Genomic DNA, 21,204 nt, shown 5'->3' on the forward strand with positions numbered 1-21,204 from the left:
GAGTGGGATTTGTGTTACTTACAGACTCATGCTGTGCAATGATGATCTATGCCTCAGCTGGGAGTTTGCTTTTCATGATTACACGATGTGCTGATCGCATTTACTTAGCCCAGGAATTCGCTTGCTGAAACAGGGCTTGATGGCTGGGCCAAGCCCTTGGATGCACTGCAGGAAGAAGCAGCCAGCCTTTGTGCAGGGAGCTGTGGCTCAGGGATCCTTCCTTTTGGGACCAGGTGCTGTGGGCAGGTGGGGGTACAGCTCCCTGCAGGTAGGCAGTGTGGCTGGATGTCACTTGCTGAGCACTTCCCACCCAGGTAGGTACAGGAACCACTGCTCCCCCTGCCTGGGCAGGCAGCTTGGGAGGGTTGCACCCGTCTGCTTTTGTGAGGACTGACAATAGCCACAGCTCCAATCTGGGCTTCTGTACTGTTTATGAGTAAATGTCAAAACAGTGTCTCATCCCTCTGCTCCAAACAGCAAAACAAAACAAAACAAGCTCCTTTGTATCCAAGAAGAAAATTATTAGCAGGAAACCGAACTGCTCTCTAACTGCAACTATGAGCCTTTCTGTTCCAAACCCTAGCATTCTCCTGGGATATTGGTTATAAATTTGTCAAATCTGTTACTCCTTTGAAAAGGTTGCACTCTATCCAGAAGGGGAATTGAGAAGGGAATACATTGCAGAGATCCCTATCCTCTGTGAACACACATGACCATTTCTTCTTCTCTGAAATACGTCTGAAAAGTGACACAGGGTGTAAATAAGTAGGCTTGCCAGTCTTTCTTAATATGGTTTCACTTACATATGTAACTCAGCGTGTGTGCCTCCCTCTTCAGAAGTAATGTGTTGCTGGAGAGGGATGTGTGAATGGCTCAGAAATGTTTAGGGAATTTCCACTAGCAGAGGGTGTGGCAATTAGAACTGACAGTGGCTGGGAGAGTTTTGGCATTTCTTGTGTAATTTAGTTTATGGTTTGGTTATGATTGAGTGCTCAGTTTATTGTGGACACCCTCAGTCTTTGAATGTGGGTTTCCACAGTTCAGAACCCTTCCCACAGCCACATATCCTTTTGGCTCTGCTCCAAAGCTTGGTGTCTTGCTCACAGTGAAGATTCATTGTCTCCCTAACCTGTGGCCATGCCCTGGTCCCCTTCCTGTGTGTCACTGTATGGCCGGTTTTCCATCTGAAGTGCTGTGCAGACCTCAAAGTTTGGCCAATCTAATGGGCAAATCCTTGTGCAAGGCTGTCTTTGCAGCCCACAAATCCATTCATTTGCAAGGCAAGTAAATGTTTGCATCTTCAAAGTCATGGACATCTGTTCCTTCAAGTCTTTGGAGAATACGATGCTACCTTCCAATATGGAATGTCACTCATTCCATGTGGCAAACCAGGAATGTCATGCACACAGATACATATGGGATGCTGCTCAAAGTGCTTTGCTGTGCTGAGTTTAGATGACATCTCTCTGGCCTTGACATATGGGACAGCAGCAGAGCACAGGGCTGCCTGTGTCAGCAGAGATGTCTCCATTTGGTAGCAGTTGTGATGCTGGCAGTGAGGCTGGTCCCGTTCACATCCCCAGCAGGCTGGTGCCCTAATTCCTAGCAGACTCTCCCTGTAGCAGCAGGCAACAAAGTAGATCCGGAAATTCCTGAGCTTTGGGAAGTGGGCTTTAATGTAATTAACTGCAACAGAAGAAGAGGTCAGATAATAGGGGCAAAGGTTCCTCTTTAAAATGAAAGGAGGTAAATGAAACCAGCTGCCCAGGAGCCAGTGCACTGCCTTCATTAAACCCAGTGCGATGCTCGTGGTCCTGCGCAGCCAGTTGTGGATCTTTCCAGAGAAAAGTGAGACAGGTAGTGTGAACCCAGAGGTGACAGGACTAAGGTGTGTTGGGCTGACAGCAGTCACCTGGTGTAGCAGTCAGGTCAGGTGGCCTCCTATGCTATGGGAACCCATGTGCCCTGCATCCACGTGGCCTTTGGGGCCAACCTTGGTGCCACATCATAGCCAGCACCCACCCACCAGCCTGTGTTGGTGCTCCTCAGCTTGTCCCAGTGCTCCAGAGACCTCAGCCTAGCTGGGGAAGCTCCAGCCCACCCATCTGGCCTCAGTTCACAGTCCTTGTGCAGTTGATGCCATTTTCCTTCTTAACCGCTTTTGGGTGTTGAATGTACCTCTTGGTGCCTGAGAATAGATCTCTGCCAGCCTTAGAGAAATCATGGAATTGTTTTCAGGCTCTGCTTAAATATCCAAAGCCATGAGGTATGAGCTATCGGCAAGATGTCCTGAGACCAAAGGAGCAGGTTTATTTATCCCTGTGCCATCCCCTGTTTCTCCAGGTTGTTAGTGCAGGTGTGAAGCGATCCTGGTGGTGGCTGTGCCCCAGGGCTGCTCCTGGTTAGAGCGGAGATCTTGTCCTCTGCTGTAGGCTGAGGTCTTTAACTTCATCTTCTCCCACCTCATACAACCTTCCTTTTATAACCTTGCAGCCAGTTTTCAGCCCAGGTGATGGTGGGGTTTTTTTTGCCACAGCAGTCCAAAAATCATTTCTGTTCAGTTCTTAAGTACTGTACTAAAATCCAAACATCTGCCATCCCCAGAGTGTGCTGCTTTGTAATTTTGTCTTAAAAAGTAATCTCTGTAAACCCCCTCACTGCCTGCTGCTCACAGGCCTGCTGTCCTCACAGCAGCCAGCGGTTCTGTGTTGTATAAGGGTTGATTTGAACACTTCCCAGGTCCCCCTCCCTGAGAAACTTTCTGCCCTTAGCACCGTACTGTCAGCACAGATGTGCCAAAATGCCTCTTTCCTACTTCCCCCTATTACAGAGGGTTGGATTGAATCCAGAGTCTGGCTGGCACGATGCTGAATTTTTTGGGGGACAAAGCTGGAACTTCACACCTGGGAGAGGATTTGCAAAGGAGACCCTTCATGTTCAGGGCATCTGCAAGTTGAGTCTGTAATTCGTCTCCGTTCTGGGCCAGGCATTGCTGGCTGCTCGCCTTCCCCTGCAGCCCTGCACAGCTCCAAGCACGCTTACCCCGTTACCTGATCAGTGAGTTGGAGCAGTGAGAAGCTAAAATCCTCTCTGAGCGTTCATGCATGTTGCACGTGTTCTGCGTGTCCTGGCCAAACCTGATTCAAACTGCAGTATCCTTTGGGGAGGCTCCTGCCCTCGTGTGCACCCCTGTACCCATGTGGGGAGGCTCCACAGCTGCTGGCTGCTCACTTTGCTAACAGCATCCCTGCAAGGAGATGTCACTGCTGCCTTTCTCGTCTGCTAGACTCAATCTCAGAGAGACACTCAGCAGTGGGCTGTCCAGTGCACATGGGGCCTTACTCTGGATGAGATGCTTGTCGTAGAGAAACCACATCTGTAAAGGAGCTGATACTTCTGGGAAGGTAAATCTGCCTTTTTTTCATACTCCAGGACAAGTGGAACATGCAATCCCTGGTACATATGTATCTGTCTGCAACAGCATCCTCCAATCCCGTGCATTACCAAAAAGCCCTGCTGCGCTCTTCTTATCCACATCTCCATGTTTCAAGTGGAGGGAGCCTCTTTCCCTGCCATTTTTCCAGCACCAATGACAAAGGTTGGAGAGCAGCTCACAGAACCCCCAGTGCAGCAGCCTAGCATGCCTGGGAGGGATCCAAGGGGACAAATGTAGATGCTATAGGATTTGTGCTCCCATCCTGAGACCTCCTGCCCCTCTGCATTATCTCACCTATGGCTGCTGTGTAAAGGGTGCCAGCACTGATCACTCCTTCAGGACAAGATGTTTGGGACCAACTCCAATTCAGGATGTTTGCACCCCAAAGATGGATTGCCTCACCTTATGTACTGGAACCAGGAGCCAGCACTCAGGCATTTCAAAGCCTTCCTCCCATACCTGGATGCAGATGATTCGGATTCTGATTGGCAGCACTATAACCATGTTTCATGAAGTGAGCACATGGAGAGCAGGAATCCCCTGGATGGGAAATGCTCAGTGCCATGTCCAGAGCAGCAGGCACTCCTATGTTAGCAGGAGAGGACACCGCACCTCTGCAGAGGTCCTCTCCTGGAGGGAAAAAGGCTTCTTGGTGTGAGACAGCAGTGGGACAGAAGGACACGGACAGGGGCAGAACTAATGCCAGTGGTTTCATTCTTGTCATCTTGTTTTCCTTGCAGTTACTACATCGATGGCCGAGTGGCCAAAGTGACCGACTTCCTGAAAACACGCCTGCTAGACACACTGTCCGACCAGATCAGGAAAATCCAGAAAGTGAGTGAGTGCAAAGAGTCTGCAAGGGTTAGAGGGCAGTGTGCCCACGGTACTGCAGCTCAGTGCCTGGGTTGTGCACTGCTTAAGGTGTGGGGCTGGTGCAGCATCCCAACGCTTGCAGGGTGGGGTGGAGGGATGGTATTTCCATCCTGGGCATGGAGGACAAGATGGGGTAGCAGCTTGGCCAGCCCTAGGCGTCTATTACAATTCCAGGGTGATTTGTGATTTGCTCTGGACAGCGCAGCATGCAGTGAGGCACTCCATCCCTGCTTCCCACAGAACAGCTCCAGGCTGCAGCCACTGTGTAAGAAATGGGGACTTTGGGGGTCCCCTGCTTCAGCTGCTGCAGGGACCGGGGCTGTGGGCAGCTCAGCTGCCAGTCCCACAGCAAAGGATGAACATCTAATAAGAGCAAAGTGTTTTGGAGTGAAAGGACGTGTCCATTTGTCTGTCTTGTCAAGGTTTTTGTACTGTATCAGTCACCACTATGTCTCGCTGCTGTAATTCCTGCAAGAAACTGTAGGATGAGCAAACAACTCAAAGAGGCCCCAGGAAAGGGGACATGTGGGTCAGCACAGCAAAACCAGAGGATAGGAGCTGCTTGCTGTGTTGTCCTGCACAAGCTGGGGACCATCCCCACACATGAGTGGCCCACCTTTGGCAGGGAGCATGAGTTGGGCACAGGGACAAGCATGGGGCACAATCCCACCCTGCTCTGCACTAAACTGGTGATACATGTCTCACTGCTGGGGAAGGTCATAGGACCGCCAGGAAAGCCGTGGGCAGCAAGGTGGAGACATGGTGCAGCCCTGGGGGGTCCTGGTTCCCACCCAGCCCCAGACCCGCAGCAGTGAGGAGCTGCCCTCTGTTGGGTCTGGGGAGTGGGAAGAGCTCTCCAGGGAATGCCAGTGTGGCTGAGCAAAAGCACTATGCTGGGTGCTAATAGCCTCCAGCTTGGCTTTGAGTCCGTGCATCCTGCCGGGGCTGATTAGAGCAGCTGGGCTTGTCCACTTCCCTGTTTTATTGCTTCCTCTCTGACTGGGGAAGGTGGCGGGCTTAGATAATTACAGGCAGGATGCCAACACCTCTGGGGCTTCAGTCAGGGATGTCGACTCTCACAGGCTGTGAGTGGGAGGCAGCCCAGAGCTGGCGTATTTAACAGCTTTGAGGGATCCCAGTCCACCCAGCACATTCCAGTGTTCCTCACTAATGGGGCAGGATCCGTCAGGCTGTGCAGCGTGCTCCTGGGCTGTGGAGCTTGCAGACATCTGGCTGCAGGAGCTCATAGCCCGGCCTGGAGAAACGAGATTGCTGGAGAGGAGAGGATTCATTGTGCGGTGCCAGTGCATCTGGAGCCCCTGGTGCTTTGGTGCCCAGCTGTAGCTGCCCTGTCCCATGTTGCTCCCACAGTGGCAGCTATTTCTCCTCCCATTGCAAGCCACCAGGTTGCCGCTGCCACAGTCTCTATACTGAACACAGCCATTACATGTCAGAGACATGCAAATTGCAACACCTGCCCTGTGGGAACAGGAGAGAGGTGCTGCATTTGATGTTTGTTGTTCCCTGCGCAGGTTGTGAACACATACACACCAGGCAAGAAGATCTGGCTGGAAGGCGTCGGTGCTACCTCTGCTGGAGGCATGAACAACCTCTCCGATTCCTATGCGGCCGGGTTCCTGTGAGTGACACAGTTCCTGGCACGAGGGCACTGCCACCTGTACAGGCTCTGTGCACAGCGCTCCCCTATGCACCCCAGCTCTGGGGTCAGGGCTTGCACCCCACAGCCTCGCCGCCCTCTTCCCATTCTGCAGCCACACGCCCTTGCATGCATTCACTGCTTGCATCCCTCTCTGGGCAACTGAAGCTCTTCAGAGCACAAGGTCCAGGTCTAGAAATCATATTCTGCCCTTCTTAGAAGCCACAGCTATTGCTGGATCCTTGGGCTTGTCCAATGGCACAGCTCAGTAGCACATAGATCCCGCTGCAATCTTTAGAGCTAACTGTGATCGCAAAGGATCAAGGAAGATTTTCCTTGCTCTAGGGGCAGGCATAGGAACATGCCCAGGTCACGTGGGCTGGGGCTGGCTTAGTTTGCTGGTGACACCACAACGGGTGGGAGCACAGACAAGCTGGGGTCCCTACAGTGGCCTAACCCTGTCTCCTCGACACAGGTGGCTGAACACACTGGGCTTGCTGGCCAGCCAAGGCATTGATGTAGTGGTGCGGCACTCCTTCCTTGACCATGGCCACAACCACCTGGTGGACCAGAACTTCAACCCCCTGCCGGTAGGTCTGCCCGGGGCCGATCACAGAGATGCACCCTTCTCACAGCCAGGTTTTAGGGGGGATCTGGTTTTTCTCTTCCCTGCACCCAGAATGATGTGCTGCCTTTATCCCTGACCCCTCTTGCAGATGCTTGGCTTCACCACAGAAATATCCAGGACACAGCTGAGAATCCACCTCTCCTTGTGGCCTGTTTGAACTCTGCTTGCAAATGAATTTTTCCAGATCTGTTTCATTCAGTGTTAATAGGAGACATTAGTTAAATGTCAAATGCGGCATGTTGGAAGCAGATGGGAGAGCTTTGTTGCTGTGGCTGGAACTTCTTCCAGCCCAGAGCTTGGGAGCATAGCAGGGTGGCCAGTGCCACAGCAGCAATGCCAGTGAGTATAGGAGGCATTCCAGGGCAAGGTTGTGCTACAGTCCCACCTCCAGCTGAGATCTGGTGGTTCTCAGTGATGCCCTGCATCATTCCTTGCCCTCCAAACCCCTCCCCCCTCCCCCCCAGATGGCTGGGTCTTCCCACACATAGGGTGAGAATAAAGAAAGAGTATGCAAAATCTCTTTAAAAGTAGCAGGTTTCCTTTCCATCTGATCTGTTCTATTTTCCCTTTGGTCTAGTAAATCCCTCACCTTGTAAGTGGAGAAGCTGGCAGGGTGGCTGGGTGCTCTGCTCACCCCAGGAAGGAATTTACAGGTTTTCTGCAGGGCAACACCAGGGGAGAGTTTGGGGAATATGCCCTGGGCTGATAAAGACAATTAAGTTATTCAAATTGCTGCTGTTATACTTTTCCCACTAAATCAGATACCATGCCTCTTGTGGCCTCTTCCTTGCTCTCCGATGTGCTCCAGAGCTGATCTGCTGCTCATGTCCCAGTAACACAGTCCTGCACAAGCACCAGTGTTGCTCGTGCACTTTAAAAGAGCCACGAGCAGGTGCAAATTAGTGAGGGGCTTCAAAGATGTGAGCATAAAAAAGCTTGTGGAAACCAGACTGTGACCCACATGGCAGTGTGGTGACTGCTATTTTCCCGTGGGAGCTATCAGGGGGATGAAAGTGTCTGGATGGACCTGTGCGGGGTCACCGCGCCGTGAAACCCAAGACACCTGCTGGCTGCTGTCACAAAGACTTTTCTGCAGGTGGGATGGGCACGAGGCAGAGGCTGTTGAGAGAAGGCTGTGCTGCTGCCTGAGCGAGTGTGGCAGCTTGCTGCTGGTCCTGCTCACTTTGGTGCTGCCCTTGTGGCACGGTGCAGCGAGTGGCACGAGGGACCTGGTAAGACCTGCCAAACGCTGTCTGCCTGGGGCCAGGGAACGTGCACAGCCAGGGCCATGCACTGGAGACATTGCTGTGTATAGGAATAGAAAGGTCAGTGCACAGCTCTCTGTGCAGTGGGGTGATATTTGCTGCTGTGGGCCGTGCTGTGAGTCTTCAGACCACACCTGAGCCTTCATCCAACGGCAGAACTGCAGAAATGGGCTTCTCTTGCAACTAATGGGAAGAAAACAGGAGAAATTGGGTGCCCTGAACTGGGCATGGATGTGCTCAGGCTGCGGAATATAAATGCTTCTGCTGAGCTTAATGCAGCTGCTCCCAAGTGTTTTAATGCCTTGTTATTTCTGAGAGAACTTGGTTGAGTATCATTGAAGTGCTTTTTCTTCTTGAACGATCGGGGCAGCCAGCCGTAAAGCAATCAGGGCTTGACTGCATGGCATGTGCTTGAGAAGCCCTTCAGGCAGAGCTTCTCCTGTCCGTAAGTCTGTCTGCATGCATCTGAGCCCATCTGTACGTGTGTAGGAGCAGGGAATAGATGAAGTGAGGGGAGAAACAGCAGCTGATATTCACCCTTCATGGGGCAGTGCCTTTGAAAAGCCAATCTGGCATTTAGGAGCTATCTGCTCCTTTTAGGCATGCAGTAGACATAATACATCACTCTGGTTAATATCACTCTGAAGCAGTCCAGAATGGTGCAAAACGTTCATCTCATTGCAGAGGCCCCCAGGTAAGTGTGAGCTATCTCTTCAGACTGCTAGAGCATGCAAAACTTTGGAAATGCTCATCCATACAGAACTTCCCTCTGTTTTATCCATCTTTGGAACTGATGTCTGCACCTTAATGCACAAAGAAGTGCTGTGAGGTTACACCTATGTGTGCAGAAGTTTGGGTATGCTTCTAGGGAGGGCCAAAGAAACACAAACCCAATGAAAAGGCCAAAGCTGAAAACCGAACTCAGGTTTCCTGATAACTGTGGCATCTCTTGAACCTTCTCCTAAAGGCTGTGAGGGACGTTGTTCTCCTGCATTAGGTGCTAAAACTTCCTCCATCTAAGTTTAATAAACAGCATACGGGGGCGTGAGAAAAGGCTTCGAGGGATCACAGGGTGAAGCAATGGCAGGGGCTGCCTGCTCAGCCGTGGTAGGAAAAGACAGTGTAATATTGTGTGTGAATTGATGGCGTCCTTGGGAAAGCACCACGGCGGTGCGGAGGGCTGCGCCTTGTGGGGCTGCACTCGGACGCTTGGATGCTGCCAGCGATTTTTCACCTCCTTTGCTTAGCCACAGGCACTGAGGAACTCAATGGGAAAGTTACTGCGTGTCCTGGCCAAGGTGCCACGGTTGGGAGCAGGGCTCCCCGCCTGCTGCACGTCTGCATTCCCCTGTGCACTCGTTAGCCGAGCTGCCTTGGCGGCCACGCTGCTCCTTACAGCTGAAGATCCCAGCTTCTCCCCAGCCAAGCCTGTCCTGCCTTGTGCTGTGCTGCAAGGATCACCCCCATCCAGGGTTGGGGGCCGCATCCATCCACCTGCACCCATCCCTGCCCTGCTGATGGGGCCATGTGGCAGTGGGAAACAGTGTCCCCATGCGGGGAGCAACAAAGGGTGGGGAGAAGAAGCCGGTCCAATAGAGCTCACACACATGGAAGCTGTTCTTTGCGATCGTAAATCTGCAGCACGGGTGTCTGGCACCTCCATCTGCCCTGCACACTGGAGTATGGGCTCTCGCGCAAGTGACGCCTGCAGATGGGGAGAGGAAGGGAGTGGAGAGAATGCACAGAAGTGGCTTGTGTGGTACATGAGCTCTGGCTGCTGGAAAGAGGGATGAAATTCTGGGCCATGTGAACACCCAAAGCTGCATGGGAACTGCCTGGTGCAGTTCTGAGGGGCTCTGCTTCTCCTCCAGCCATGTGCTGAGGGCTGCAGCATCCCCTGCTCCCCACACCTTGGCTGCACTCTATCTGTGAGCCTGCTCTGAGGCTCCTTTTATCTGTGAACCAGGAGACAGATTTAAAGCGCTTGCACTCTGCTCACTGTCACACTGGGTTAAGGGGCCTTTCCCTCTTTGTGTGCCATAAAAAAAAAAAGTATCTGAAGTGCGTATGCTTGGACTTTGAAAGGCATCAAAGCTGTGAGCTGCCTGCAGCTCAGGCTCCCACCCACTGGGGCTGTGGGACACGTGCACAGAAGAGCCATGCCATGCATGTGTTGTGCACCCAGCCACCCACTGCCACCAGCTGCAGGGGTGGTGGGGACAGCAAGGTGCTCTTCAGCATGGCACACCGCTACCAGCAGAATGGAGGGAAGTAGTGTGATGGTGAAAAGTAGCAGAAGAAGGGAAAACAGCAAACAATTGTATTTGGTTTCCAACCTGCCTGATCCTGTGGCTCCGCTCTCTTCCTGCCGTCTCCGTTGCCTGGACCCTGTTAGGGAGAGGTGATGACAAAAGGACTCTGACTGCTGCTCCATCTGCTCTGCTTGTGGGGAGGGAGCTTGCCTGCTCAGGGCCAGTGCACAATGGCTCAGCAGACTTCTGAGGGTTGTGCTGCTGGAGAGACCCAGAGCTATGGGACAAGCAGCTGATGCCAAGCCCGAATGCACTGCTGCTGGCACTGGTGGGTGAGGCTGTGGCTCTCGCAGCTGCTGTGTGCATCCATGTTAGCAGGTAATTTGGGATGGAGCAACTCTCCTGGCTGTGCCACGTGCCGTGCTTTGGGACTCACTGGACAGCCATTGAAAAGCGTGACCTCGTTTCCTTTTCCTATCCACAAGAAGATATTCCGCCTGCAGGACCAGCCAGCAGCCAAGCTGAAGCAAGTCCCCATAAGCGCAGAGTGCAGGCACTGCGGCCACAGCTGTGAAAGAGTGGGGTGAGATGATGCACTCACAGCCGTTGGGGCAGGAAGGAAGAGGAGAAGCATAGCAAAAGCAGTGCAATTCCAGGCAGAGATGTCAGCAGCTGCAGAGGACTGCTGGGTGCAAGAGCCACCTCTAGGCAGGGCTTGGTGCTGGTGCTGCACCATGCAAAGTCTGTGCTGCCCAGGGGGCTGCCACTGCAAGATCTTTGTGTGGAATTTGGGTCGGAAAGCCTTGAGCTGTCCAAGAAGCACAATAAGGTCACGGGTGATGTTAAGAACTGCATCAGCCCAGCCCTGCTGGAGGAACGACCAGCCGCGTCTTGAACAGGATGCACGGACCTCCACAGGGAGTGAGCCTTGGATGCTGAAGATCCTTTAATCTAGTGGAAAAAGAAAGAGCAAGAACCACTGGTTGGAAGCTGACGCCAGACAAATTCAAGCTGAAAATAAAGATTGTTAACAGCGCGGATGTTTAACCACTGGAACAGGTTCCGTGGGAAGTGGCAGTTCTCCATCCCACCAGGCCTGCAGAACCAAGTCACTGGAAGAGGCTTTTGCCAAAAAACAAGCCACAAGGCTCAGCAGACGGATAAAAATTCCTCTGTCCTGTGAGGCACGGGAAACCGGGTCCCTTATCTCAGCAAGGGTTGCTCAGGCAGTCAAAATGCAGGTTGTGGTGCAGGAATGGAGCAGGTGCTGAAACCTGCGCATGCCTTAGGGGTGGCATGGGAGAGTTCCAGGGTCTTCCAGGCTGGGCACTGTGGATGCAGCTTGAGTGCTCACCTACCTGCTGCTTATAGAGAGACTGAACGTCTGGGGCTTAGGTTTCCTGGCTACGGTAACCTCTTCTCGTGTGTGCAATTGGACAGGCTCTGGCAGGCTGTAAAGTAGCTTTGCTGCCTGTAGAAGGGAGCAGGGGAGATGCTCCTGAGCCCTTTGTAGTAGCTCTGGAGGCAGGAGATGTGGTTAGTAGGATTGTCTGAAGGGCTGACTAATCAGCTGCCTTTCCAAAAGCTTAAGCTTCTAAAAGCTCCTGCGATGAATTAAAACGTGTAAGGAGATAAAGCGGGACCCTCTGGGCTTTCCCTGTCTAGTGGAGAGCTCTCCACCTCTGCTGACCCCATGGCACGCAGAAGACGTGGTTGGACTGAGCTCCACAGATCAGTTCGTGTGAGACCATGGCCCTTCCTGCCTGTAAATCCACCGTCCCAGCCAGGGACCTCCTGCTCTGCTCTGCTCAGGTGCCTGCAGCAGCCCGCCGACGACTGTAGCAGCAGCCTTAATGGGTCTGCAAAGTAATTAAAGCAAGAAAGCTCCCTCGGTTCCCCAAGGACTAATAGTGGACCAGATTCCTTTCTGCTATTCCTCCTCTAGCCTTATGGCTGTATAATAGCTCACCACAGGAGCTCTCAGCAGCTCCAAGGCCCTGGTCCTGCTGTGACTGGGCTGGATCAAGCTGTGCACTGCTCCGGGCTGTGGCTTTTTGTTGCAAGGACACGAGAACACATGGAAGAGGTGACAGATACAGCCAGGGAAAAAGCCACCCTGTTGCTTTCAGAGATGGGTGTCAAGACCCAATTTCCCACGTTGGTGACCATCTGAACAGGAGACAAAGCAAGTTGTAGTTGCAGGTGCCCAGCAGCCCTGCCAGGATTTTGGTTGGGGCTCACAGCCTTGCAACAGCCAGGGAAGTGCCCGCACCCGAAGGTTTTGTTTTGATCATGCTGGATGCATGTGCAATTCATCATCCAAATACTTGGTGTCACTGGCTCCTGGTAATTTATTGCAAGGAACATGATTTTGGCCCCTGCTGCAAGCAGGCTTGCGATGACGCGAAAAGCTGCAGCTGTCTTCAGTGCTTCCCTGCAGCAAGCTGAATGGTTTGAGTTCCTCCAGGCTGCAGCAAAAGGCTCCTTTTCCAGCCCCTGGGTCATTTTTCTGGCCCAGCTTTGAACTCTCTTTGGTGCTTCCACATCCTTCTTGAAAGAAAGGCTTCAGAGCTCACCCTGCCTGCCAAGCAGGGTAAAATCACTGCTTCTTCTCCTCCTGCAGATGTTGAAGGGACATCTTGGTCCCCACACTGCCCCACTGCCCTGAACATCTCTGCTAAGTGGTTGGTAGCACTGAGGGATCTGCTAAGCCACAGCTTTTAGGGGAGCACCAAGAGCATATGGAACTTGAAGGGTGGCCACCAAGTCCCTGAGGACTCCCTTTGAGTCCTCTAGCATCTATCACTCCCATAATTTGCCAGCAAAACCAGCATCTTGCTGGTGGAAATGTGCACAGAAAGCAAGAAACTCCGCAGTGCTGCTAGGAAGAGCTACCTAACAGGGAGCTAACAGGCCATCTTCAGGCTTGGCCAGAAGCAGCTAGAGGAGGGCAGGAGGTTTTCCCCCAGCCCTCTGGCCGAAGCTGACCTAGCCAGAAGGAAGCAAGTTTGGATGTCCCTGTGGCAGGCTGAATGGCACTGCTGGCACCAACCAGATGGGTGTTCCTCTTGGCTGGTAGCTGCTGCGGCAACAAGGACAGAGCCCTGTCCTGCAAAGCGGCCCTCTGAGCATGCCCCCTCCCTTCCTACAACGCTGCTTCATTTACCGCACACCTCCCAGCTTCTGCAGCGGATGAGGGGGGGCCCTGCAGACAGTGGCCGCCAGCAGTGCACAGCCTCACTTTCTTCCCCAGGGCTTGGGGCCCATCCTATGTGCTATGCGAGGCCATGCCCTGTGGGAAAATATAGTATGTGGTGATGTAATTAAAAGGCTGCATCATTAACGCATGCGTGCAGGGGCTGAGCATTTCCTATTTCTTGAGTACTTGGCTTCCGTGAGCTATGGTCATGGGTGCGTAGCTCCATAGGTGGCTTTAGGAGGAGAAATACCTCTGGGGAGTGGAGCACCTCGGACTGTCTCCAGAGCCAATGTGCCATCAGCAGAGTGGGGAGCATGGGATAGATCGAGGGGCTCCAGCCTTGCACAGCAATAGGGTTGAAGATGTCATTGTCCCATGTGGGCTGTGTGTGGCTCTGCAGCGTGGCTGTGTGTGGGTCCATCAGATGTGAGATAGCATCCGTGCTGCTCTCCACCAAACTGCGTGGCCTGAGCTCCATTAGAGGATATTGGCTCTTAGCGTGCAAAGCAACATACTCCTTCCTTAATCTCTTTCCTGGAAACAGCTACACCATTTTGGCTTGATCCCTGCCAAAAAATAAAAGCTCACCCCAGGGCAGACATCTGGCATGGAATATTCTAACCCAGGCAGCCCAGACTCTCCTGGACTGGTGCTGCTGACTGTCCTCTCTGCCCTGCAGGACTACTGGCTGTCCCTGCTGTACAAGCGACTCATCGGACCCAAGGTGCTGGCCATCCACGTGGCCGGTCTGCAAAGGAAGCCCCGGCCGGGCAGGGTGATCCGTGACAAGCTCCGCATTTACGCCCACTGCACCAGCTCCCACAAGTGAGCCATGCACAGTGAAGGAAGCTGGGGGCCGTGGGGCAGCACCCGCCTGGGAACAGGGACTGCGGCCGGACAGCCCCGGCAGCAAAGATCAAGGGGGTGGATTTCACGAGGGGCCCCCGGTCGGTCAGGTTACCTGCCCAGGAGCCCAGCCTGCTCATTGTTTCACTGATAAGGTCTTTCAAAGCGCCTCAGCAAGCAGTGGGGGGTGGGGGGAGGCAGCCACCTCCTCTGCAGACACAAGTTGCTATTGTGGAGGAGGAGAGGCTGTTTCTTTACACAGTCCAGATGCTTTCAACATGCCTCCAGCTCGGTAGGAAACCTTGTCCAGTAACTGACAGGTGCAAAATGCTTTATAGCCTTTGTTTGGGGCTGTCTGATTAAGCAGGGACAGAGGATCGGTGTCTGGAGCTGTCAGTTGGGTGCCCGGGGTAGGGGGGCAGACGCCACTCGCGTACTGAGCTCCCTCAGTTCTCAGCCTCCTCCTCGCAAGGTCCTGGGGGAGCTGCCCCCAGCTGCAGTGACCCCCTCGAGCAGTGCCACTCCTGGTCGAGGAGAGCAGGGGAAGTTGGGAAGCTGTAACGATGGGGAAGTGACATCTCCCTGCGGAGGACGATGTCCAACCCAGATGGCTGCACACTCACCCCAGACCCTTTTCCAGGGGTGATGCTCTCGGGGCAGATGCCAACACACCCCTCAGGCCCGCTCTCCCCTTTGCAGCCACAACTACGTGCGGGGCTCCATCACCTTGTACATCATCAACCTGCATCGCTCTCGGAAGAAAATCAAGCTGGCGGGGACGCTGCGGGATAAGATCGTCCACCAGTACCTGCTGCAGCCCTACGGCAAAGATGGGCTGCACTCCAAGTAAGCGCGGGGCTCCCGCTGGGGACCACCCCGTCCTTGGCGCCGCGCCCTGACCCTGTTCCGCTCTCGCAGGTCAGTGCAGCTCAACGGGCAGCCTCTGGCCATGGTGGACGACGGGACCCTCCCCGAGCTAAAGCCCCGGCCGCTGAGGGCCGGCCGCACGCTGGTCATCCCCCCGCTGACCATGAGCTTCTACGTGGTCAAGAACGTGAACGCGTTGGCCTGCCGCTACCGATAGCCCGCGGCCCGCAACGGACCCACCGCTCGCTCCCCGGGACGCGCCGCTCCTCGGCAGCACGGCGCGGGCACCGCATCGCACCTGCTCCCCAACGCCCGGACGCCCTCCAGCCCGGCACCTTCTGCCCCCACCCGTGCCCGCTCCGCCCCGCGCACTGACGGCGGGGCTGCGGGGCTCCACCGGGAGGGTCGGGGCCGGGCCCGCCCCGCGTGCGGGGATCTCGCAGCGAGCATGGAAGCAGCTCCCTCTGCTGCCGCTGCGAGCGCGGCCCGGACGCCGTGGGACGGGGGGAGTCGCGCGGGCGGGGCCACGGCTGTAAATGTTGGTAATTAAGTTAATGAGGCCCGCGGTGACAGGGAGCTCCTCGCCGTGAGAGGCGGAGGCGGCTCAGGCTGCGGGAGCGGGGGGTGCGGGCTGGAGCAGCCGGGACGCACCGCAACGGAACGTGAGGGGTAATAAAGCTGTGCTGCCCACTGCGCCCGCCTCTTCTGTTCGCCGCGGGGCGGTACCGGAGCGGGACGAGAGAGGAACCGGAGCGGGACACCCCGCGGCCGGGTGCGCGCTGCAGGGCCGCGCCGGGCCACCGGAGGCGCTGCGCGCGTGGGCGCGGCGGTCACGCGCGGCGGAGCAGGAAGCGGCGCGGGCGGGCGGAGCCGCGGGGTCCTAGGGCCGGGCCGGGCTATGCGGTGCGTGCTGATCGCCAGCACCGCGGCCGAGCTGCTCTTCTACTGGGCCGATGCCGCCTTCCTCCGCCGGCTGCGGCCGCCCGCCGCCACCGCCGCGCAGGTGGGGTGAGACGAGACGAGACGGGACGGGGCGGCCCCGGGGGGGTGGCTCACGGGGTCCGGAGACGCTGACTCGGGCGCGTGCCGCAGGGCCCGGCGCTGGAGGACAGCCTTAACACGTTGTTCGCGCCCCTCATCATCTCCTGCACCGCGCTGCTGGAGAAGCTGTCGGACACCTACACCTGCTTCAGGGCTGAACGCGGGCGGCACCTCCACGTCCTGCACATGGTAGGGCCGGGCCGGGAGAGGCGGGGGGGGGGGCGGTCGAGCCTTGTGCCCTGACTCCGCTGCCGGTTGCAGTTCGGGGATTGCTTGTACATCGCGGTGAACGGCGACGGGACGGAGAGCGAGGACGACCTGCGCAGGACGCTCTTCGTGCTGCGGCGCCTGGTGGAGGCTCACTGCGGCCTCGTCACGCTCGATGCCCACCTCATCCGCAAGGAGTGAGCTGGGAGCGCCAACCGGCACGGGCTGGGGCACAGGGGTGCTGGGGGAGCTGCCGAGGTGGGAGGGTGGGAGATATCCTGTAGTCGGTGCCCCTGGCAGTGAGACTCCCATCTCCTTTCCCTTTGCTGGGGTGCCGTGGTGATGATTTGGAATGCCCATCCATCTGGGGCATGTCATGCATGGCTCACGCTCTGTGGTCATTTCAGGCTGCGGCCAGCGGATTCAGAGCGGCGGGAGCGCAGCTGGAGCCTGTTGAGGGGGCTGCTGGAGACATACATCCGCCTGCGGGAGGAGGACCAGAGCTTTGCTGTGGAGGTAATGTTTCTTGGGACCTGCTGAGCGCAAACCAGGGCTTTCTCCAGGCTGGCAGTGGGTGATGCTGCATCCTGGAGAAGGGCTCCTAGTGGGGATCTTTGGGCAGCCCCCAGGTTGTGATGCAAAGAGCGGCCCCAGCCCTGCCCTGGCGCTGTGCGGTTGCATCTGCCTGGCTCAGCAGCCTCATCCCAACCCACACTGCAGGCAGTGGAGCGGCTGATCCACCCTCAGCTGTGTGAGCAGTGCATCGAGTTCCTGGAGAGGCAGGTGGTGCAGCACATCAATGCCAGCCCTGAGCGTGGTGGGGATGAGGTGGGACACGCCTTCCTCCTGGTGCACACCAAGCTGCTGGCCTTCTACTCCAGGTGTGCCTTGCCCTGGCTCCAGCACCCTCCCAGGACAACTGCTGGCACTCCTGCTTGACCCCCTGCTCTCCATCCCACAGCCGCAATGCCAGCTCCATCCGCCCTGCTGACCTGCTCACCCTCATCCTCCTGGTGCAGGACCTGTATCCCAGCCAGAGTGCCGAGGAGGAGCTTGGCCCACAGGTGTGGGGGGAGTGGGCTGGGGTGTCCCTGGAGGGCAATATCTTGTGGGTCAGGCTTTGATTTTTTGTCTTTCCTTTTGGAAGCCTGCAGCAGGGAAGGTGTTGCTGCAGGGACCGAAGAGAAGTGAGAGCATCCCTGTGAGTAACCCCAACTCCCACAAGGCTACAGAGAAGCAGTCAGATGATCAGGTGAGAGTGGGTGGCAGTCCCAGGGGCTGCAGAGCTGGGACCTACAGCATGGGATGCTGGCGGTGCTGCCCTGCTGTCATAACACAGCTGAGCCAGCCCTTCCTGTTAGCAGGACACTGATGATCTCTCTGCACCTGAAGTCTACTATACACCTGAACCCTCACCAGGCAGACAGAGCACAGGTGAGTGCCAGGTTGATCAGTGCCCTGGGCTCCCCTGCCTCAGAGGAGACTTGGGGCTGCATGGGGGACTGGCAGGGAGAGTGGAGCTGCTGCATTCTTGCAGGCAGTGAGAGCTGGTCGGAGAGCCTTGAGCTGGTGGGTGATGGGGATGCAGATGCTGCAGATGTCCAGGTAAGCATGTGCGACATGATTCCACCTGTATCCATGCCTTCCCAGCCTGTCCTGGTGCTCTTTATTATCTCTGGTCCTTGCTACATCTCCCTTGCTGTGCTATGGCTATGAGTGTCCCAGCCTGTGGAGGCATGTGGCGCATCCCTGTGTTGTGCATGACAGTGTGTCAGCTCTGGTTTACTGCTTGCAGCATCCTCATCGATGTCAGTGGCACAGGGTTGAGGCTCTTTCAAAGCAGTCTGGTGTCTCCCTCTGCTGCCTCAGGGTTTCTGGGCTGCTTTCTTCCCTGCACTACTCTGCAAGCATTTGCTCATGTCTGCAAAAGGTGGCTCCCTTCTGTCTTCTGCTCTTGAGGGGTACTTGCAGTTTTCAGGACGTTGGTTCCAGCCCCCTCGGATGATGCAGGGGCTGAGCATCTCTCCTCTCCTCCCAGATGGCAGAGGACCTGCTCCAGACATTGGGCCCTCTGCTCCCAGAAGCTTCGAACCCCAGAAGGATCTTCCTGGAGGCCAACTTGCGGGATGGCAGCTGCCTGTTACTGCCACACACCATGCACTGCGTCCCTCTGTGGCCTGGCATCTCCCTCGTGCTCCTGACCAAGGTGAGCTGTAAGGTGAGGGGAGCAGGGCTGGGCTAGCTCCTGCCTGACCCGCATCTCCACTCCATGGTAGGGCCCCACGAGCCATGTGGCCGTCACCTTGCACCAACTGCTGGATGGGTTCCTGGTACTGGAGAAGAAGCTGGAAGAGGGACAGGAGGTGGGACCCCCCCGTGCCCACCCCTTCCTGGCTGAGCTGCGGCAGCGCATGGATAAGTTTGTGAAGAAGCTGAGTGGGCAGGACATGCAGGTGGGTGTGGGAATGCACAGACCTCATCCCGCTGTCTTTGTAGTTGAACTGAGCCCCATCTCTAGTTGCAGAATGCCTGGGTGGAATTCAAGAACAAGATGTTCTCCCGGAACGAGGCTGGGAGCAACCTGGAGTGAGTATGAGGCAGCTGGGGAATATGGGATCCTTGCTCTGCCTGAATGCGGACCCCAAGGCTGGACCTCTCCCACTTAGGCTGCTGCATGTGCTGGGCACTGTGAAGCGACAGCTCTGCTCTGTATATCGCCAGCTCTTCCTCACTCCCACCAGCCACAGCCTGTCCCAGGGCCTGCGGGACCGAGCCCAGAAACTGATGAGGTGAGGCTGAGGGGTGCAGAGACTACCTGCAGCTGGGGGTCCTCATTCCTTCTCACTGCACTTCTGCTCGCAGGGAGAAGCTGCTGGACTGGCGAGACTTCCTGCTGGTGAAGAGCAGGCGAAATATTACCATGGTGTCATATCCATCCCTGTGGCCAGGATGGGGTGAGGGGAGAGAGGGAGGTTTCCATGGGGTACCAAAGTGGTTGGATACCCTTAACTGGCCCCACATACCTGGAGGACTTTCCTGGCCTGGTGCACTTCATCTATGTTGACCGCACAGCTGGACAGATGATGGCACCGTCACTCAGTGTGACAGAGAAGTCCAGCTCAGAGCTGGGCAAGGGGCCCCTCGCCGAGTTTGTCAGGAGCAAGGTAGTGGTTCTGTAGTGCCTGGGCCCGACTCCAGGCTGCTATAGTGCTATGGTCCCCCTATCTGCACCCCTAAACACAGGGCTGCAGGTTTGAGGTCCTCAAGCCTGGGGAGGTGGGGTGCATCCTGTGCACCCCCTGCCCATGTGCAGCTGCTGGGCATGTTGGTGCTGAGCTGAGTGCCAGCATGTGGTGCTGAGAGTTATGCTCGGACCATGGGAGGAGGGGCAGTGGATGGAGGTTTGTGTTCAGGCGTGGAGTGCCTTCCTTCCCCTAGGTGTGGTCCCTGATTGCACTGGCCCGGAGGTACCTGCAGAAGGGCTACACGACCCTCATGCTGCAGGATGGTGACTACTGCTGCTCCTACTTCCTCTGGTTTGAGAATGAGCTGGTAAGTGGGCTGAGCCCCTCTGCCCACACCACAGGGCTCCTTGTCCCTCTCCTCCCTGGTACAACCCTGTCCTCTGCTGTCATCCATCCCCAGGGCTATAAGCTGGAGGTGATGGAGGTGCCGGTTCTCTCTGATGACTCTGTGCCCATCGGGATGCTGGCAGGGGACTACTACAGGTGAGCAGTCCTCAGCCCTGTCATTGGGCAGAGGTGACAGAGAATGTACTGAAACAAGCATTCCATGTGCATTGGTGTGCTTGGGGAAACCAAGGGCAGCAGAGTGGCACCAGTGCTACAGTGCCATCTGGACAGCACTGTAGTGTCCCCAGCCTGGTGCTGTGATTGTGGGCCAGCAGGGGTGGATGTCCTTGCTAGAAGCCTCCTAGGGGAATTTGGTTCCAAAGGGGCACAGCCAGCGCCATACCCTGCAGAGTATCCCTGCCTTTCTTTCCTAGGAAGCTGCTGCGTTACTACAGCAAGAACCAGCAGACAGAAGTGGTGAAGTGCTACGAGCTGCTCACTGTGCATCTGGGCATAATCCCGTCCGAGCTGGTGGTCCAGCAGGCCTGCAACTTGGCCCAGCGCCTCTGGGAACCCTCCCGCATCCCCCTGCTCTGAGCTGGGACTGGGATTAAAGCGGGTGTGGGTGTTCCTCGTGCTGCTTCTTCGGGGGATGCGCGTGAGCTGGGCTGTGCCTGGAGGCAGCCACGTGCAGCCTCGCCGTCATGCAACCGGGTCAGGGCTTGCACTACCCGCCTCTCCCCCTCTCCCTCTTGGCGAGCACCCAGCAGCCTCCTGGGACAGGCTGGGAGTGGGGCTGAGAACTTTTTGGCAAATCATGGGCTTGTTGAAAAGTTCATTTCCAAAGCTGGATTTATAGTGTTGGCTTGGCCTCTCCGCCTGGCTTTGGCCAGAGAACAAAACATCATAGCCAATCTGCACTGCAAACTACACCTCGTGCCCCCTATCCGCACCCCTAAACACAGGGCTGCAGATTTGAGGTCCTCAGGCTTGGGGAGGTGGGGTGCATCCTGTGCACCCCCTGCCCATGTGCAGCTTCTGCGCATGTTGGTGCTGAGCTGAGTGCCAGCACGTGGTGCAGCTGAGGCAGTTCATGTGTCCTCCAGACACATCTGCTGTTGGTGCGTGTGCAAGTGTGCTGAGCTCTTTCTGCTCCAGGGGTTGTGGCTGTCCCTCACAGCTGGGGCTGGGCACTGTGGCTTGGGGAGCGCTGGACCATGGCAGGGCCTTTGCCCTGTGCTGCTGGGAAGGAATTTGTCCCACTGAGCAAAGCTCTGGGGCCAGAGCCAAGCCCAGCCCCAGGCTGTCCCTTTCCCAGCTGCTATGGAGGGGCTGCACTCCCCTTCACTGCAGCACTTGGT

The 21,204-nt window shown here is 56.1% G+C and overlaps 2 protein-coding genes across 12 annotated transcripts in view; both read left to right on the forward strand.

Moving 5' to 3' along the window:
* The window catches only part of HPSE2 (heparanase 2 (inactive)), a 77,514-nt gene extending 61,798 nt beyond the window's left edge, over nucleotides 1–15,716 (forward strand). For 4 of the 6 annotated variants that reach the window (XM_085230226.1, XM_085230224.1, XM_085230227.1 and 1 more), the window contains 6 exons: nucleotides 4,177–4,270; nucleotides 5,842–5,948; nucleotides 6,442–6,556; nucleotides 13,990–14,135; nucleotides 14,856–15,002; nucleotides 15,075–15,716. In XM_085230226.1, coding sequence (XP_085086352.1) covers nucleotides 4,177–4,270; nucleotides 5,842–5,948; nucleotides 6,442–6,556; nucleotides 13,990–14,135; nucleotides 14,856–15,002; nucleotides 15,075–15,240 — 775 coding nt within the window. In that variant the 3' untranslated portion in view covers nucleotides 15,241–15,716. Of the gene's footprint in view, nucleotides 1–4,176; nucleotides 4,271–5,841; nucleotides 5,949–6,441; nucleotides 6,557–6,682; nucleotides 10,205–13,989; nucleotides 14,136–14,796; nucleotides 15,003–15,074 lie in introns of those variants that run through there. The other 2 variants (XM_085230225.1, XM_085230229.1) reach the window with 2 other exon arrangements.
* A 92-nt stretch (nucleotides 15,717–15,808) lies between these two features.
* HPS1 (HPS1 biogenesis of lysosomal organelles complex 3 subunit 1) lies at nucleotides 15,809–20,474 on the forward strand. Of its 6 annotated transcripts, none has more exons than XM_085230221.1 (18): nucleotides 15,815–16,026; nucleotides 16,116–16,253; nucleotides 16,326–16,468; nucleotides 16,679–16,787; nucleotides 16,992–17,152; nucleotides 17,233–17,335; nucleotides 17,419–17,523; nucleotides 17,633–17,705; nucleotides 17,809–17,876; nucleotides 18,310–18,477; nucleotides 18,548–18,724; nucleotides 18,796–18,857; nucleotides 18,938–19,060; nucleotides 19,134–19,198; nucleotides 19,290–19,435; nucleotides 19,710–19,823; nucleotides 19,917–19,999; nucleotides 20,278–20,474. In XM_085230221.1, exons 1-18 carry the CDS (start codon nucleotides 15,922–15,924, stop codon nucleotides 20,438–20,440), a joined length of 2,106 nt encoding a protein of 701 aa, XP_085086347.1. In that variant the 5' UTR covers nucleotides 15,815–15,921; the 3' UTR covers nucleotides 20,441–20,474. The 6 variants fall into 6 exon arrangements, with proteins under 6 accessions (XP_085086344.1, XP_085086342.1, XP_085086347.1 ...); XM_085230219.1 differs by having other exon boundaries at nucleotides 15,817–16,026; nucleotides 18,790–18,857; XM_085230220.1 differs by having other exon boundaries at nucleotides 15,820–16,026; nucleotides 17,636–17,705; nucleotides 18,790–18,857.
* Nucleotides 20,475–21,204: the final 730 nt, after the last annotated feature.

Source organism: Meleagris gallopavo, chromosome 8 (assembly GCF_905368555.1).
Source record: "Meleagris gallopavo chromosome 8, MGAL_WU_HG_1.1, whole genome shotgun sequence".
Lineage (NCBI taxonomy): Eukaryota > Metazoa > Chordata > Aves > Galliformes > Phasianidae > Meleagris > Meleagris gallopavo.

Excerpts from the sequence above, each read along its gene's own strand:
- HPS1 (XM_085230216.1), top strand. The coding sequence starts at position 15,922 with ATGCGGTGCGTGCTGATCGCCAGCACCGCGGCCGAGCTGCTCTTCTAC. Across the intron at positions 17,877-18,309 it reads CAGATGCTGCAGATGTCCAG|ATGGCAGAGGACCTGCTCCA; the intron begins GTAAGCATGTGC and ends CTCTCCTCCCAG. Across the intron at positions 18,478-18,547 it reads CCCTCGTGCTCCTGACCAAG|GGCCCCACGAGCCATGTGGC; the intron begins GTGAGCTGTAAG and ends ACTCCATGGTAG.